This window comes from Zalophus californianus, chromosome 10, assembly GCF_009762305.2.
Source record: "Zalophus californianus isolate mZalCal1 chromosome 10, mZalCal1.pri.v2, whole genome shotgun sequence".
In the NCBI taxonomy this organism is placed as follows: domain Eukaryota; kingdom Metazoa; phylum Chordata; class Mammalia; order Carnivora; family Otariidae; genus Zalophus; species Zalophus californianus.
In genome coordinates this window covers 97,889,882-97,908,141 of record NC_045604.1, presented here as the reverse complement: position 1 = coordinate 97,908,141, position 18,260 = coordinate 97,889,882, and the positions used below count along the sequence as shown (strand labels likewise).

Genomic DNA, 18,260 nt, shown 5'->3' with positions numbered 1-18,260 from the left:
CAGATCTCTGCAGTGCGTTCCCGCACCGCTCCTCCCCGGGAAGGAAGGGGAGTCTCCCCGGATCTGCTGCTTGTTGGGTCCCTGCTGGGGGAGCCGTGCCCCGACTGGGCCGCAGATCACAGTTTGTGGCAACCCAGAGCTGAGAGCCCGCGACTCTGCTCCGTCTCTGCAGCCGGCTTCCCTGCTCTGATACCTGGGAGCTCTGCCGCACTCAGGCACCCCCGGTCTCTCTGTGACCCCAAGGGTCCTGAGACCACACTGTCCCGGGAGGATTCCACCCCCCGCTTAGCCACTGCAGCGACGTCCCTCCGCCGAGCCAACTTTTAAAAGGTCCGATTTTGTGCTCCGCGGCTCTAGCACTTGCCAGAAGCGGCCGGCGGAGGCCCCTCCCCCGCCGTCTATCCTCCCGAATATCGCCTCGGATTCACTTCTCCGCACGCCCTACCTTCCAGTAAGTGGTCGCTTCTCTGTTCAGAGAGTTGTTGCTACTCTCCTGTTCGATCTCCTGTTGAGTTCGTAGATGTTCAGAATGGTTTGATCCCTATTCAGCTGAATTCCTGAGACCAGACAAAATCTAGGTCTCCTACTCCTCCGCCATCTTGCTCCGCCCCCCATCCATTAGTTTTTGATGTGGTGATCCACGATTCATTGTTTTTGTATAACACCCAGTGCTCCATTTAGTACGTGCCCTCCTTAATACCCATCACTGGGCTAAAGCATCCCCCACCCCCACCCCTCTAAAACCCTCAGGTTGTTTCATATAGTTGCTCATAATATGTTCTTATAATTGTTTGTATTTCTTTGGTGTTGGTTGTGATCTCTCCTCTTTCATTCATGATTTTATTTATTTGGATCATTTCTCTTTTCTTTTTGATAAGTCTGGCCAGGGGCTTATCATTTCATTGATCTGTTCTACTGTTCTTTTGGTTTCTATTTCATTGAAAACGCAGGTGTAGGGTTAGGTTGTGTATTTGAGACCTTTCTTGTTTCTTGAGAAAGGCTTGTAGTGATATATACTTTCCTCTTAGGACTGCCTTTGCTGCAATCCAAAGATTTTGAACAGTTGTGTTTTCATTTTCATTTGTTTCCATGAATTTTTTAAATTCTTCTTTAATTTCTTGGTTGAACCATTCATTCTTTAGTAGGATGCTCTTTAGCCTCCATGTATTTGAGTTCTTTCTGACTTTCCTTTTGTGATTGAGTTGTAGTTTCAAAGCATTGTGGTCTGAAAATATGCAGGGAATAATCCCAATTTTTGGTACCGTTTGAGACCTGATTTGTGACCTAGGGTGTGATCTATTCTGGAGAATGTTGCATGGGCACTAGAGAAGAATGTGTATTCTGTTGCTTTGGGATGGAATGTTCTGAATATATCTGTCAAGTCCATTTGGTCCACTGTGTCATTTGAAGTCTTTATTTCCTTGTTGATCTTTTGCTTAGATGATCTGTCCATTTCAGTGAGGGGGGTGTTAAAATCCCCCACTATTATTGTGTTGTTTTCAATGTGTTTCTTTGCTTTTGTTATTAATTGCCTTATATAATTGGCTGCTCCCATGTTAGGGGCATAGATATTTACAATTGTTAGATCTTCTTGTTGGATAGACCTTTAAGTATGATATAGTGTCCTTCCTCATCTCTTATTATAGTCTTTGGTTTAAAATCTAATTCGTCTGATATAAGAATTGCCACCTCACCTTTCTTTTGGTGTCCGTTAGTATGGAAAATGGTTTTTCACCCCTTCACTTTCAATCTGGGGCTCTTTGGGTCTAAAATGAGTCTCTTGCATACAGCATATCTATGGGTCTTGTTTTTTTTTTTATCCAATCTGATACCCTGTGTCTTTTGATTGGGGCATTTAGCCCATTTACATTCAGGGTAACTAATGAGAGATATGAATTTAGTGCCATTGTATTGCCTGTAAGGTGACTGTTACTGTATATTACCCGTGTTCCTTTCTGGTCTATTTTACTTTTAGGTTCTCTCTTTGCTTAGAGGACCCTTTTCAATATTTCTTGTAGGGCTGGTTTTGTGTTTGCAAATTCCTTTAGCTTTTGTTTGTCCTGGGAGCTTTTTATCTCTCCTTCTATTTTCAATGACAGCCTAGCTGGATATAGTATTCTTGGCTGCATATTTTTCTCGTTTAGTGCTCTGAATATATCATGCCAGTCCTTTCTGGCCTGCCGGGTCTCTGTGGATAGGTCTGTTGCCAATCTAATGTTTCTACCATTGTAGATTTAGATCTCTTGTCCTGAGCTGCTTTCAGGATTCTCTCTTTGTCTCTGAGACTTGTAAGTTTTACTATTAAATGTCAGGGTGTTGACCCATTTTTCTTGATTTTGAGGGGGGTTCTCTCTTCCTCCTGGATTTTGATGCTTGTTTCCTTCTCCACATTAGGGAAGTTCTCTGCTATAATTTGCTCCAATATACCTTCTGCCCTTCTCTCTCTTCTTCTTCTGGGATCCCAATTATTCTAATATATTTTCATCTTATGGTATCACTTATCTCTCAAATTCTGCCCTCATGATCCAGCAGTTGTGTATCTCTCTTTTTCTCAGCTTCTTTATTTTCCATCATTTGGTCTTCTATATCACTAATTTTCTCTTCTGCCTCACTTATCCTAGCTGTTAGAGCCCCCATTTTTTATTGCACCTCATTAATAGCCTTTTTTTATTTCAACTTGATTAGATTTTAGTTCTTTTATTTTTCCAGAAAGGGTTCCTCTAATATCTTCCATGCTTTTCTCAAGCCCAACTAGTATCTTTAAAATCGTCATTCTGAACTCTCGTTCCGACATCTCACTAATGTCCGTATTGATTAGGTCCCTGGCAGTCGGTACTGCCTCTTGTTCTTTTTTTTGAGATGATTTTTTTCCGTCTTGTTATTTTGCCCAGAGGAGGATAGATGAACGAGAGAACAAAATGCTAACAGGGTAACAATGACCCCAGAAAAATATACACTAAACAAATCAGAAGAGACCTGAAAGTGGGGGAAAAGAAAGGGAAAGAAAGAAAAGAAAAAGAAAAAGATTTAAAAAAAACCCACTAAGAAACAAACAAACAAAGAAAAAACAGAATATGATCAAATATTATCAGGCTGGTGCATAGATCAGTGCCACACACTAGATTTTGGGCGTATTTTGGTCTGTTAGAGGAAAGTGCCTCCCAAAACTTTAAGGAAGAAAAAAACTTATGTATGTACAAAAGTAAGGGTAAATACGATGAAGGGATAGACTATGACTGGAAAGATGAAAATTATAGATTTTATAAAAGGAATTGTTAAGAAATTGGTTGAAAAAAGAAAGAAGAGGATCTAAAAAAAAAAAAGGAAAGAATGTGATCAGGCAGGAGACTAGAAAAAAGCCATATACTAGAGATTTAGGGTATATTTTGTTCTGTTAGAAGAAACTGTATCCCAAAATTTCAAAGAGAGAACAACATGTATATAAGCCAAAAATAAGGTTAACTACTATGAGGGGATAGAATATGACTGTAAAAATGAAAAATTAAAGATTTTTTAAAAAAGATTTTGGTTAGATTTTGGTTGAAAAAGGGAAAAAGAAAAATTTTTAAAAAAGGAAAAAGAAAGTTAAAAAAAAGTTAACTTTGAAAGACTAAAGAATCATGGGGAAAAAGCCGTAAATTCTATGTGCAGTATTCCCCTAGCTCTGGAGTTCTGCCATTCTCATTGATTGGTAAACTTGGTCTTGGCTGGCTGTTCTTGCTGATCTTCTGGGGAGGGGCCTGTTGTCGAGGTTCCCAAATGTCTTTGCCGGAGGCGGAAGTGCCCCGCCCTTGCCGGGTTCCAGCTAAGTAATCTGCTTGGGTTTGCTCGAAGGAGCTTTTGTTCTCTGCAAGCTTTCCATAGAGCTTTGGAGGAAGACAGTTAAATGGCGGCCTCCCAATCTCTACCCCAGAGGAGCCAAGAACTCAGGGCCCCTCTCGTCATTGAGCCCCAGAGAAAAGCAGTCAGTCACTCCCATCTCCCCGGTCTCCGGCCGCACTCTGTGCTCACCCGGCCTGTGACCGAGCCTTTTTTATCTCTGGTTCACGACCCCATGTGGAGTCTCTCGACCCCGTGTGGAGTCTCTAAACCCAGCAGAGTCCTGTGTTGTGCTCCTGCGCTGCTCCTCCTGGGGGAGAAAGGGGAGTCTCCCCAGATCTGCCGCTTGTTGGGACCCTGCTGGAGGAGCAGTGGCCCGACTGCCGCAGATCACAGTTTATGGCAATCCTGAGCTGAGAGCCCACCTCTCGGCTCCGTCTCTGCAGCTGGCTTCCCTGCTCTGATACCTGGGAGCTCTGCCGCACTCAGGCACCCCTGGTCTTTCTGTGATCCTGAGGGTCTTGAGACCACACTGTCCCAGCAAGTGTTCCACCCCCTGCTTAGCAAATGGAGCGACGTCCCTCAGCGGAGCAGCTTCTAAAAGTTTCGATTTTGTGCTCCGCCTCTCTATCACTTGCCAGTAGCAGCTGACGGAGGCCCCCTCCCCCGCTGTCTATCTTCCCAAATATTGCCTCTGATTCACTTCTCCACAGGTCCTACCTTCCAGAAAGTGGTCGCTTTTCTGATTAGAGAGTTGCTGCTATTCTTTTCTTTGATCTCCTTTTGAGTTCATAGGTGTTCAGCATGGGTTGATCTGTATCTAGCTGAATTCCTGGGACCAGAGGTAATTTAGGTCTCCTACTCCTCTGCCATCTTGGTCTTCCCCCCAACTTTTGTTGATTTTGATGGCACTTTTCCATGCCTCCTGGATCTAAATATCTCTGTTTTTCCCCCAGGTTAGGGAAGTTTTCAGGTATTATTTCTTGAAATAAATTTTCTGCCCCCTTTCTCTCTTCTTCTGGGAGTCCTATATTATGGATGATACTATGTTTGATGGAGTCACTAAGTTCCATAAGTCTATTTTCCTTTTGCATAATTCTTTTTTTCCTCTTTTGTTCAGTTTGGTTACTTTCTTCCATTACTCTTTCTTTTAGGTCACTAATTCATTCCTCTGCTTCTTCCTTTCTTCTGTTCATTCCATCAAGCATGTTTCTCATTTAGTTTATTGTGCCCTTTGGCTCTGCTGTTTGTTGCTTACCTCTTTGTTAAGGTTCTTACTCATGTCTTGCACTATTTTCTCAATTCCAGTGAACCCTCATAATCATTGCTTTAAATTCTCTATCAGGCACGTTTCTTTTATTTGTTTTGCTTTGAATGGGCTGTGGCCTTGTCCTATTCTTTCAATCTGGGTAAGTTTCTCTGTCTCCTCATTTTGTCTCCCTCTTGGTGTCCGTGTGTGTTAACAATGTCAGCTATGTCTTCTCTTCTTGAAAGTAGTGACTTTATGAAGAGGCCCTGTGCACTGTCCCCTGTGTACTGGAAACTGACACTTCAGTAGAGTATCCTATGTGTGTTGCTTACATCCTGCTTTTGTGTCTGGGTCACTTTTCCTTTCAGTTCAGTCACCTGCACTGACTCTCTGCCTATTGTGGGCTGTGCTTATTCTCTGTGGTGTTAGTGGAACCTAGGCAATGCAGCTCTTAGGGGTTACACCTGCTGGAGAACTTGGAGGTGGGGCAGCAGCTTTAGCAAAATTTTCTTTATGCAGTAGTCTTATGCTGGATCCCTTGAAGTGCAGGGGCAGCTGGGGGCTGGACTTCAGTGTGAGAGGGTGTGGGTTGCTGGGCACTCTGTGTGGTGGTAGGTGGGCATAGCTGAGTCATATGCGCAATGGTGGCTGAGAACCCAGCAGCTGGGCATGGCCAGTATGCAACTTAATGAAATTTTCCCTGAGCCCAGGACTGAGGCTAGCAGCATTGGAGTGTGGGAGTCCTCAGGAGAACTTGTGGGCATGGCACATTGCTAATAAGTTAGTTAGCTAGTGTCTGTGCAGCCCACGGTCCTGCAGATGGCCCTGTGTTTATGATGGAAAGTGGCATCTGCCAGCTCCCTCATTTTCAGGGAAGTCTCCAACATGCTCAGTAAAAACAGATGTGTCTCCTGTTTGCCCCCAGCATTGTGTAGACTGCCATTTTTTTATATTACCTCCATGCACAGGCTGCTGTCTCTTAAGGGTAGTGACACAGCTATTACAGCTATTACTAGCCCTCTGGGCTTGCCCATTGCTGAGTCAGCTGGCACTTAAAGCTCCAGGTTCCAAATCCTAGTGGTTATACAAACTCATGGAATTCAGCTCCTCTGGTTTTTAAAACCAAAAGATATGGGGATTTGTCTTCCCTCTGTGTGCTCCGTGGTGCAAGGACCTATTTCTCTCCCCTCTCTGCACGTGCAGTTCCCTCCCTGTGGGCAGCCTTCCTCTACCTTTCTGAACTTCCTAAACTTTCAGATGCAGCTTCTTCTTTTTTTTTTAAAGACTTTATTTATTCATTTGAGAAAGAGAGCACAAGCAGAGGGAGGGTCAGAGGGGGAGAGAGAGGGACAAGCAGTCTTCCCACTGAGCAGGGAGCCCAACACGGGGCTTGATCCCAGGACCCTGGGATTATGACCTGAGCTAAAGGCAGATGCTTAACCTACTGAGCCACCTATGTGCCCTAGATGCAGTTTCTTCTCTATATTTAGTTGTGGAATTTGTTTTGCCAGTCTTTGGATCTCTCTCTGATTTATTGACTTGGATGTGGATGATATTTATTTGTAAACATGGGATGGGGTGAGCCCAGTGTCTTTCTACTCCACCATCATCCCAAGCTCCCCCATGTTAACTATTTATTAAATGGTGAAAAGACAGACTATAGGTGTTATTAATCCGTCATGCTAATCTGTTGAAATAATCTTTTTTTTTCAGCTATCAACCTGTAGTTGACTATGTAGATGCTCAATTTGAGGCCTATTTTCAAGAAGAATTGAAAATTAAACGTTCCTTCATTGACTACCATGATTCCCGTATACATGTGTGCCTTTACTTCATTTCACCTACAGGACATTCTCTGAAGTCCCTTGATCTATTAACTATGAAGAACATTGACAGTAAGGTGTGTTCGATAAATCCATCAATCTATCAAGACTTGAGAATTATTTTGTGATAATACATAATTTGAAGGTATTTGCATGTAAGAACTTGTTAATTTTAATATGTTAAAATATAATTTTTCTTTTTTAAGAAGGTTTTATTTCTTTATTTGACAGAGAGAGGGAGATAGTGCAAGCAGGGGGAGCAGCAGGCAGAGAGAGAGGGAGATACAGGCTTCCCTCTGAATGGGGAGCCCAACTCAGGGCTTGATCCCAGGACCCTGGGATCATGAGCTGAAGGCAGACACTTAGCCAACTGAGCCATCCAGGCACCCCCAAACATAATTTTTTCTGTTAATCTTTAAAGCACTGCTCTTAGTTTCCAAGGCATGGCATGGCAACATACCACAAACTTAGTAGTTCAAACAACAGAAATTAATTTTCTCACAGTTATGGGAAGTGGAAATCCAAGATGAAGATGTCACCAAGGTGTTTTTTTTTTTTTTTGAAACCTCTTTTTTTGAGTGATAGATGGCTGCCTTCTCACCATGTCCTCACATGGTCTTTCCTCTGCACATATCTGATGTTTCTATATGTCTGTGTTTCCTCTTCTTATAAGCACACCAGTCTCATTGGATTAGCGCCTATTCTAATGACTTTATTTTCACTTAATCACCTCTTTAAAGAGTCTTGTTCTGAGATACTGGGGGTTAGGGTCTGGGGAGAGATGATATGCACTGGGGAGAGATGATACATTCAGCACATAAGAGCATTTGATAAATTTCAACCTTAGTTTGCTTTCCAGAAAAATTTAATTAGGTATGTATTAGGAAAATAAGATAAAGGTTAAAAAATATTAAAATAAAAATTTATGGTTTTTTGTGATTAAAGTCATAGAGGTTGTGGTAATTTGTCTGTATTTTTAAAATTGAATTCATTCTACAGTAGTACAAAACAATCCCATTAACATTACCTGTTACCACTGATTGTGTGGTACCACTAAATTAATTTAGTGTACAGTACTGATGAAAGTCTCTTCTGACTTTTAGTACTCAGTTTAAGAAATTAAATTGATAATGAATTAATTTGACTATCATGAAGTTTTCATGATCCTAGCTAATGGTCCTATCACAGAGTATTCAGAATGTAATATGTATGTATATATTTTTTCCAATGGAGGGTAAATATACATGTGAAAGAAACTTTTATGTCATGTGTTCTTTTCTACACTTTATTAAGTTGAAGAGAGAAAAAGTTTTAAAATTTGGTTTGTTTTTATCAAAGAAGGCCTGACCTTTGCTATGTATTGTTCAAACTGGAAAAAAATTTTGAACCTAATCTTATATGTCACCAAGTTGTTGAAAGAAGTTAGATTTCTAGTTAAAATCAAGAGCTGCCTCAGTTTCTTGAGTATTACTATATTCCGTCGCCAGGGACACACAGTTTTACTTTTAATTTTATGGGTAGCTCTTTTCATTAAACAATTTCCAGATATAGAAAATTACTATTTTTTTTTTACAGGAACATTACATAAAGGGATGAGCAGTGGTGTGTGTGTGTCTGTTGTCTTCACTTCTATGTTGCCTAGTTCCCTTCTGCAATAAGTGACTTTCATTCCTCAAATCTGAACACCTAAAGAATTATTAACATGGAAAATTGTCATTTGTTATGTGTTAAGGTTTTACTATCATTAGAAGATAGCTTTCTCAGCAATACAATCCAAGATATTTATGTTAGACTTGAACCTACCTTAGTAGTTGTGTGCTTTTTACTGTGGAAGGTATTATTTAAGATTCTAAAATTAGATAAAAATTTGAACATCACTGTTATATTGGGGCCCTAGATTTGTACAAGGATTTTTTAAATATACTTTGAAGACTCTAAAACAAAAACAATATACCTAGAGCTGACTTTTATGCACTCTTACTATATCACAGAACTTGACATTGTATAGCTATGATTTAATAAGATACTTTAACAGCAATAAAACATTTTATAATTTTGCACATTTTTAATTTCTACAAAGTTTAATTGTTAAAATGTAAATGCATGGAGACAGGAGTGATCATATTGTAGAACTAGGAAGAAAAACTTATGAATAAAATTTCAACCTCAAATATGCAATTTAGAAATAGTACCTTTTTACAAATTACAAATGAAGATATCTGTGAGCAAGGTATTATGCACATATACACATACACTCAGTCTTCAGAGTATGGTAACAGAAAAGGGTCTATTATTTTAGGTGGCCTTTGGAAAACACAAGCAAATATATCTACAAAGATGGATTTATGGAGAAGGTAATGAAAATGAATGACATGTAGAAGGCTAAAATTAATTTGTGTACAGTATTGATGAAAGTCTCTTCTGACTTTTAGTACTCAGTTTAAGAAATTAAATTGATGATGAATTAATTTGACTATCTTATTCTACTACTTACATTTTACTAACTCCGAATGTGTTGAAAGTCTAAGAAAGTTTGAGAAAAGAATTTTGAAACTTCTAAACCTGAATTCTGATAAAAGATTAATCTTCAAAAGTAATGATGATTTTGGAAAGCCATTTTGTGAAGAAGGTATGGTAGTAGTCAGTGATTATCTAGTTGTAAAAATTTATTGTCAGAGATTGTGAGGTTTTGACATAAAAATTCCAGGATTAACAACAAATCCTCAATAGTGAGATTTTGTTTGCTTCCTTATTTACAGGTGAACATTGTGCCGTTGATTGCCAAAGCAGATACAATTTCTAAAAATGATTTACAGAAATTCAAGTGTAAAATAATGAGTGAATTGGTTAGTAATGGCATCCAGATATATCAGTTTCCAATAGATGATAAAACTACTGCTCAGATGAACTCCTCAATGAATGTAAGCTTTTAACTATTGAATATCAATTGTATTTTGTGTGGGAATAAAAATATAATTTGTAAGTAACAATATTAGTAATAAATTGTCACTTGTATCTGACAAAGAGACTTTAAAATCTATTGTGGGAAATCTCTTTTCTCTCCTCCCCTCCACTCCCCTCCCCTTCACCCCTTCCCACCCACCTTTCTTTCTTTCTCTCTTCTCCTCCCCTCTCCTCCCCTCCCCTCCCCTCCCCTCCCCTCCCCTCTCCTGTCCTCTCCTCTCCTCTACTACCTGTCAGATCTCCTCCTTACCAACCATAGGCAACCACTAATCAAATTCATTCTCTGTAGATGATTTCTCTGTTCTGGACATATCATATGAATAGAATTAATGATATTTAGTCTCTTTATGTACTTATTGGCTATTAGCATATCTTCCCAGAAGAAATGTTTGCTTATATCCATTTTATAAGGATCTGGAAAATGGAAAAGATCCATTTTAAGTGAGCTTTTATCTTTTTATCATTGAGTTGTAAATTCTTTATGTATTCTGGATATAAGTAACTTATGAGACATATAACTTGGAAATATTTTCTCCCAAGCTGTTGGTCATTTCCTCACTTTCTTTTTGCTCTCATTTGAAACACAGAAGGTTTAATTTTGATGAAGTCCAATTTATCTATTTGTTGTTGTTTATATTTTTGGTGTCATATCTAAGAATATTTTGCCAAATCCAAGGTAATACATATTTATGTTTTCTTCTAAGAGTTTAAAAAATTATGGAAAATACACATAACATGAAATTTACCATCTTAAATATTCTACAGTGTACAGTGGAGGGGTATTAGTCGTTCACATTTTTGTGCTCCCATCATCATCATCTATCCACAGAACCATTTTCCCACCTTGCAAAACTGAAAGCCTGTATCTAAGAAACAGTAACTCCACATCACCCCTCCCATCAGCCTCTGGAAACCACCATTGTACTTTCTGTCTATAAATTTGACTATTCAAGGTAGTTCCTGAATACAGAATTATACAATATTTGTCCTTTAATGTCTGTACAGATATCTCTTTGAGTCCTGCTTTTAATTACTTTGAGTACCTTCCAAGAAGTGGAATTGTTAGATTTTATGGAATTCTATGTTTAATTTTTTGGAGAACTGTCACACTGTTTCATTATCAACTACAGTTTATCTACATCCTAGCCAATGCTTCTTCTTTTCTGTTTTTTTTTTTTCTTAAATAATAGCTAGTCTTAATGGATGTGAGGTGGTATCTCACTGTACTTTTGATTTGAATTTTCCTAACGATGACTGAAGTTGAGCATCTTTATATGTGTTTTTTAAGTTTGTATATCATCGGTGGAGAAATGAGTAAATATCCATTTTATTTAGTTGTCTGATTTGTTGGTGTGCTATTGTTCATAGTATTCATTTATGATTATTTTTATTTCTGCAATGTTGGTGGTAATGTGTCTCATTTCTGATTCTAGTAACTTGAGTCTCTTCTTTTTATCTTGGTTGATCTGGCTAAAGGTTGGTCAATTTTGTTGATCTATTCAAAGAACTCACTTTTAATATCTTTGATTTTTCTATATTTTACTGTTCCTTATTTCATTAAATCACACTTTACCCAGTATTATTTCCTTCCTTCTGCCTGCTTTAGGTTTAGATCTTTCTTCTTTTTTTGTGTCTTAAAATGAATGGTTAGGTTGTAGATTTGAATTTTTTTCTTTTTTTAAAATTTAAAATCAATTAAAAAACATATAATGTATTATTAGTTTCAGAGGTAGAGTTTAGTGATTCATCAGTTGCATGTAACACCCAATGCTCATTACATCACGTGCCCTTTTTAATGCCCATCCCCCAGTTACCCCATTCCCCCACCCACCTCCCCTCCAGCAACCCTGTTTGTTTCCTATAGTTAAGAGTCTCATGGTTTGTTTCCATCTCTGATTTTGTCTTATTTTATTTTTCCTTCCCTTCGCCTTTGTTTATCTGTTTTGTTTCTTAAATTCTACATGAGTGAAATCGTATGTTATTTGTCTTTCTCTGGCTGGCTTATTTCGCTTAGCATAACACCCTCTATTTCCTTCCACGTCATTGCAAATGTTAAGATTTCATTTTTTGATGCCTGAGTAATATTCCATATATATATATCTCACATCTTCTCTATCCATTCATCATTCAGTAGACATTTGGGCTCTCTTCATAGTTTGGCTATTGTTGATAATGCTGCTACAAAACATTGGGGTGTATGTACCCCTTCAAATCAGTATTTCTGTATCCTTTGGGTACATACCTAGTAGTGTAATTACTGGATCTTAGGGCAGTTCTATTTTTAACTTTTTGAGGGAACCTCCATACAGTTCTCCAGAATGACTGCACCAGTTTGCATTTCCATCAATGGTGCAAGAAGGTTCCCCTTTCTCCACATCCTCATCAACACCTCTTGTTTCTTGTCTTGTTAATTTTAGCCATTCTGGCAGGTGTGAAGTGGTATATCATCATGGTTTTGATTTGCATTTCCCTGATGATAAGTTATGTTGAGCATCTTTTCATGTGCCTGTTAGTCATTTGTATGTTCTTTGGAAAAGTGTCTATTTTTGTCTTCTGTCCAGTTCTTAACTGGATTATTTGTTTTTTGGTTGTTGAATTTGATAAGTCCTTTATAGGTTTTGGATACTAACCCTTTATCAGATATGTCGTTTGCAAATATCTTCTCCCATTCCATTGGTTACCTTTTAGTTTTGTTGATGGTTTCCTTTGCTGTGCAGAAGCTTTTTATCCTTATAAAGTCTGAATGATTCACTTTTGCTTTTGTTTCCCTTGCCTCAGGCAATATGTCTAATAAGAAATTGCAAGGCTGAGGTCAAAGAGGTTTCTGCCTGTGTTCTCTAGGATTTAAGTCTCACATTTAAGTCTTTCATCGATTTTTAATTTATTTTTGTTTTATGGTGTAAGAAAGTGGTCTCGTTTCATCCTTTTGCATGTTGCTGCCCAGTTTTCCTGGCACCATTGTTGAAGAGACTGTCTTTTTCCCTTCGGATATTCTTTCCTGCTTTATTGAAGATTGGTTGACCATAGATTTGAGGGTCCATTTCTGGGTTCTCTGTTCTGTTCCATTGATCTATATGTCTGTTTTTGTTTCAGTACCATATTGTCTTTTTTTTAAAATAAGATTTTACTTATTTATTTGACAGAGAGAGAACACAAGCAAGGGGAGCTGCAGAGGGAGAGGGTGAAACAGGCTCCCCACTGAGCATGGAGTCCAATGCAGGGCTTGAACCCAGAACCCTGGCATCATGACCTAAGCTGAAGGCAGATGCTTAACTGACTGAGCCACCCAGGCACCCCAGTACCTTACTGTCTTGATGGCTACAGCTTTGTAACGTAGCTTAAAATCCAGAATTGTAATGCCTCCAGTTTTGTTTTTCTTTTTCACAATTGTTCGGCTATTTGGTGTCTTTTCTTGTTCCATTCAAATTATAGGATTGTTTGTTCTAGTTCTGTGAAAAACACTGGTAGTATTTTGATAGAGATTGCATTAAATGTGTAGATTACTTTGGGTAGTATAGAAATTTTAACAATGTTTGTTCTTCAAAACCATGAGCACGGAATGTTTTTCCATTTATTTGCGTCCTCTTCCATTTCTTTCATAAGTGTTCTATTGTTTTCAGAATATAGATTTTTTACTTCTTTAGTTAGATATATTCCTAGGTATCTTACCATTTTTGGTGCAATTGCAAATGGGATTGATTCCTTGGTTTCTGTATCTGCTGCTTCATTAGTGGTGTATACAAATGTAACAGATTTAAGAGGAAGATGGCAGAGGAGTAGGGGACCCTAATTTTGTCTGGCCTCTGGAATTCATCTACATAGCTATCAAATCTTTCTGAACACCTGTGAACTCAACTGGAGATCTAAGAAAAGAATTGCTGCAATTCTACAAACAGAAAACCAACTACTTTTTGCAAGGAATCCCAGGCCGTATATCAAGATAAACCATGGGGGCGGGGGAGGGAACCTCCATAAGCCCGCTACTGGAAAGTGATATAGCAGTAGAGTGCAAAATCAAAACTTTTAGATGTCTGCTCCAGTGAGGGATATTCCTGTCTGAGGCACTCAGGTGGTAAAGTGGGCAGAATCCTAGGTGGAACAGTGTGGTCTCAGGCTCCCTAAAGTCACAAAAAGAATGGAGGTGCCTGAGTGCTGCAGAGTTCCCAAACAGTGGAGTAGGGAAGCCAACTGCAAACAGAGAGCCCAGGAATGGGCTTTCAGCTGTGTTGCCATAAGTCATAAACCTTGGTCGGTCAGGCAACCACTCTCCAAGCAGGGGCCCAACAAGAGACAGAACCGTGGCAAGACTCCTCTCTGTCCCCCAGGGGGAGTGGTGAAGGTGCATGCCACAGGAGTCTGTAAAGTTTGGAGACTCAAAATGGGGTCAGGAGCCTGAGATAAAAATGCTTGGTCACAGGTTGGGTGAACACAGAGTGTAGATGGAAAGCAGGGAGACAAGAGTGATTGACTACTTTTCTGTGAAGACTCACTGAAGAGGTGGTGAGTGCAATATTTCAGATCCCCAGCTGGAGATTGGGAGACCGCCATTTTGATTTTCATCCTCTAAAGTGGTGCAGAAAGCTTTCAGGGAACAAAAGCCACATAGAGCAATCTGAAGGCATTCACAACGAGCCTGGCCTCCTGGCAAGGGTGGTGCGATTCTGACGGGGCAAAGACACCTGAGAATCAGCATAACAGAACCCTCCACCAGAAGATCAGCAGGAACATCCTAATACCAAGTGTTTTTTGTTTGTTTGTTTTCATTGAAAAATTTTATTTTTATTATTTAAAAATTTTTATTATGTTTAATTAGCAAACATATAGTACATCAAAAATATTGATGTAGTGTTCAGTGATTCAAGAGTTGGGTATAACACCTAGTGCTCATCACAACACGTGCCTAATATCTATCACCCCGTTACCTGATCCCCCACCTCCCTCCCTTCTGTAACCCTCAGTTTGGTTCCCAGGGTCCACAATCTCTCATGGTTTGTCTCCCTCTCTGATTTCTTTCCATTCAGTATTCCCTCCCTTCCCCTGTGGTCCTCCACGCTATTCCTTATATTCCACATATGATGAAACCATATGATAATTGTCTTTCTCTGCTTGACTTATTTCACTTAACATAATCCCCTTCAGTTCTATCTATGTCGATGCAAATGGTAGGTATTCATCCTTTCTGATGGCTGAGTAATATTCCATTGTATATATGAACTGCATCTTCTTTATCCATTCGTCTGTTGAAGGGCATCTTGGCTCCTTCCACAGTTTGGCCATCATGGACATTGCTGCTATGAACACTGGGGAGCATGTCTCCTTCTTTTCACTACATCTGTATTTTTGGGGTAAATACCTAGTCGTGCAATTGGTGGGTAGTAGGGTAGCTCTATTTTTAATGTCTAGAGGCATCTCCATACTGTTTTCCAGAATGGCTGTGCCAGCTTACACCACAGTGCAAGAGAGTTCCCCTTTCTCCACATCCTGGCCAATACTTGTTTCCTGTCTTGTTTATTTTTGTGATTCTAACTGGTGTAAGGTGGTATCTCATTGTGGTTTTGGTTTGTATTTCCCTGATGGCTAGTGTTGTTGAACATTTTTTCATGTGTCTGTTAGTCATTTGTATGTCTTCTTTGGAGAAGTGTCTGTTCATGTCTTCTGCCCATTTTTTGACTGGATTATTTGCTTTTTGGGTGTTGAGTTTGAGAAGTTCTTTATAGATCTTGGATGCCAACCCTTTATCTATAGTGTCATTTGCAAATATCTTCTCCCATTCTGTGGGTTGCCTCTTAGTTTTGTTGACTGTTTCCTTTGCTGTGCAAAGGCTTTTTATCTTGATGAAATCCCAATAGTTCATTTTTGCTTTTGTTTCCCTTGCCTTTAGAGACATGTCTTGAAAGAAGTTGCCTTTAGAGACATGTCTTGAAAGAAAGACATGTCTTGAAAGACAATGTTGAAGGGGTTGCTGCCTATGTTCTCCACTAGGATTTTGATGGATTCCTGTCTCACATTGAGGTCTTTCATCCATTTTGAATTTATCTTTGTGTATGGTGTAAGAGAATGGTCTAGTTTCATTCTTCTGCATGTGGCTGTCCAACTTTCCCAATACCATTTGTTGAAGAGATTTTTTTTCCACTGGATATTCATTCCTGATTTGTTGAAGATTAGTTGACCATAGAGTTGAGGGTCCATTTCTGGAGACTCTACTCTGTTCCATTGATCTATGTCTGTTCTTGTGCCAATAACATGCTGCCTTGATCACAGCTTTGTAATATAGCTTTAAGTCAAGCATTGTGATACCCCCAACTTTGGTTTTCTTTTTCAACAATTCCCTGGCAATTCGGGGTTTTCCTGGTTCCATACAAATTATAGGATTGTTTGTTCCAACTCCATGAAAAACGCCAACGGTATTTTGATGGGGATGGCATTGAAAGTGTAGATTGCTCTGGGCAGCATAGATATTTTCACAATGTTTATTCTTCCAATCCATGAGCATGGAATGTTTTTCCATCTCTTTGTGTCTTCCTCAGCTTCTTTCATAAGTGTTCTGTGATTTCTAGAGTATAGATCCTTTCCCTCTTTGGTTAGGTTTATTCCTAGGTATCTTATGGTTTTTGGTGCTATTGTAAATGGGATCGATTTTTTAAAATTTCTGTTTCTTCAGTCTCATTGTTAGTGCATAGAAATGCAACTAATTTCTGTGCATTGATTTTTGTATCCTGCCATGTTGCTGAATTGCTGTATGAGTTCTAGGAATTTGGGGGTGGAGTCTTTTGGGTTTTCCACATAAAGTATCATGTCATCTGCGAAAAGAGAGAGTTTGACTTCTTTTTGCCAATTTGAATGCTTTTATTTCTTTTTGTTCTTTTATTGCTGTTGCTAGGACTTCTAGTACTATGTTGAATGATAGTGGTGAGAGTGGGCATCCCTGTCATGTTCCTGACCTTAAGAGAAAAGCTCTCATTTTTTCCCTATTGAGAATGATATTCACTGTGGGCTTTTCATAGATGGATTTATGATATTAAGGTATGTTCCCTCTATCCCTATACTTTGAGAGTTTTAATCAAGAAAGGATGCTGTATTTTGTCAAATGCTTTTTCTGCATCAATTGAGAGGATCGTATGGTTCTTGTCTTTTCTTTTATTAATGTACTCTATCATGTTGATTGATTTCTGAATGTTGAACCACTCTTGCATCCCAGGAATAAATCCCACTTGGTCGTGCTGAATAATCCTTTCAATGTACTGTTGGATCCTATTAGCTAGTATCTTGGTGAGTATTTTGGCTCCATGTTCATCAGGGATATTGGTTGTAATTCTCCTTTTTGATGGGGTCTTTGTCTTGTTTGGGAATCAAGTTAATGCTGGCCTCATACAACAATTTTGGAAGTTTTCCTTCCATTTCTATTTTTTGGAACAGCTTCAGTAGAATAGGTAGGATTTCTTCTTTAAATGTTTGGTAGAATTCCCCTGGGAAGCCACCTGGCCCTGGACTCTTGTTTTTTGGGAGATTTCTGATTTCTGCTTCAATTTCCTTTCTGGTTACTTGTCTGTTCAGATGTTCTACCTCTTCCTGTTTCAGTCTTTGTAGCTTATAAGTTTCCAGGAAAGCATCCATTTTTTTTCCAGATTGCATAGCTTTTGGCATATAGCTGATGGTAATAAGTTCTAATATTGTCTCTATTTCTTGGTACTAGTTGTGATTTCTCCCCTTTCATTCATGATTTTATTAATTTGGGTCCATTCTCTTTTATTTTGGGTAAGTCTGGCCAGATGTTTATTGATCTTATTAATTCTTTCAACAAACCAACTTCTAGTTTCATTGATCTCTTCTACTGTTCTTCCAGTTTCTATTTCATTGATTTCTGCTCTAATCTTTATTATTTCTCTTCTCCTGCTTGGTTTAGGCTTTATTTTCTGTTCTTTCTCCAGATCCTTTAGTTGTAAGGTTAACTTGTGCATTTGGGATATTTCTACCTTTTTGAGAGAGGCATGGTTGGCTATGTACTTCCTTCTAAGGGCCGCCTTTGCAGTATACCCTAGGTTGTGAGCCAATGTGTTTTCATTTTCATTGGTTTGCATGAATTGTTTAAGTTCCTCTTTAATTTCCTGGTTGACCCATCCATTCTTTAGCAGGATGCTTTTTAACCTCCAAGTGTTTGCATTCCTTCCAAATTTTTCCTTGTGGTTGAGTTCCAGTTTCAAAGCATTTTGGTCTGAAAACATGCAGGGAATAACCCCCATCTTTTGGTACTGATTTGTGAGCCAGTATATGATCTATTCTGGAGAAAGTTCTGTCTGCATTAGAAAAGAATGAGTATTCTGTTGTTTTAGGGTGGAATGTTCTGTATATATCTACGATGATGTCTCTTACTATTAATGTATTATTATCAATATGATTATTTTTGT

The 18,260-nt window shown here is 38.9% G+C and overlaps 1 protein-coding gene across 1 annotated transcript in view; it reads left to right on the top strand.

Annotated features, from left to right (window-relative positions):
• SEPTIN14 (septin 14) overlaps positions 1-18,260 on the top strand; it is a 60,620-nt gene that overhangs the window by 10,054 nt on the left and 32,306 nt on the right. Inside the window, exons 3-4 of the mRNA XM_027612394.1 lie at positions 6,782-6,968; positions 9,651-9,812. Of these exons, the coding sequence (XP_027468195.1) occupies positions 6,782-6,968; positions 9,651-9,812 (349 nt within the window). The remainder of the gene's footprint in view (positions 1-6,781; positions 6,969-9,650; positions 9,813-18,260) is intronic.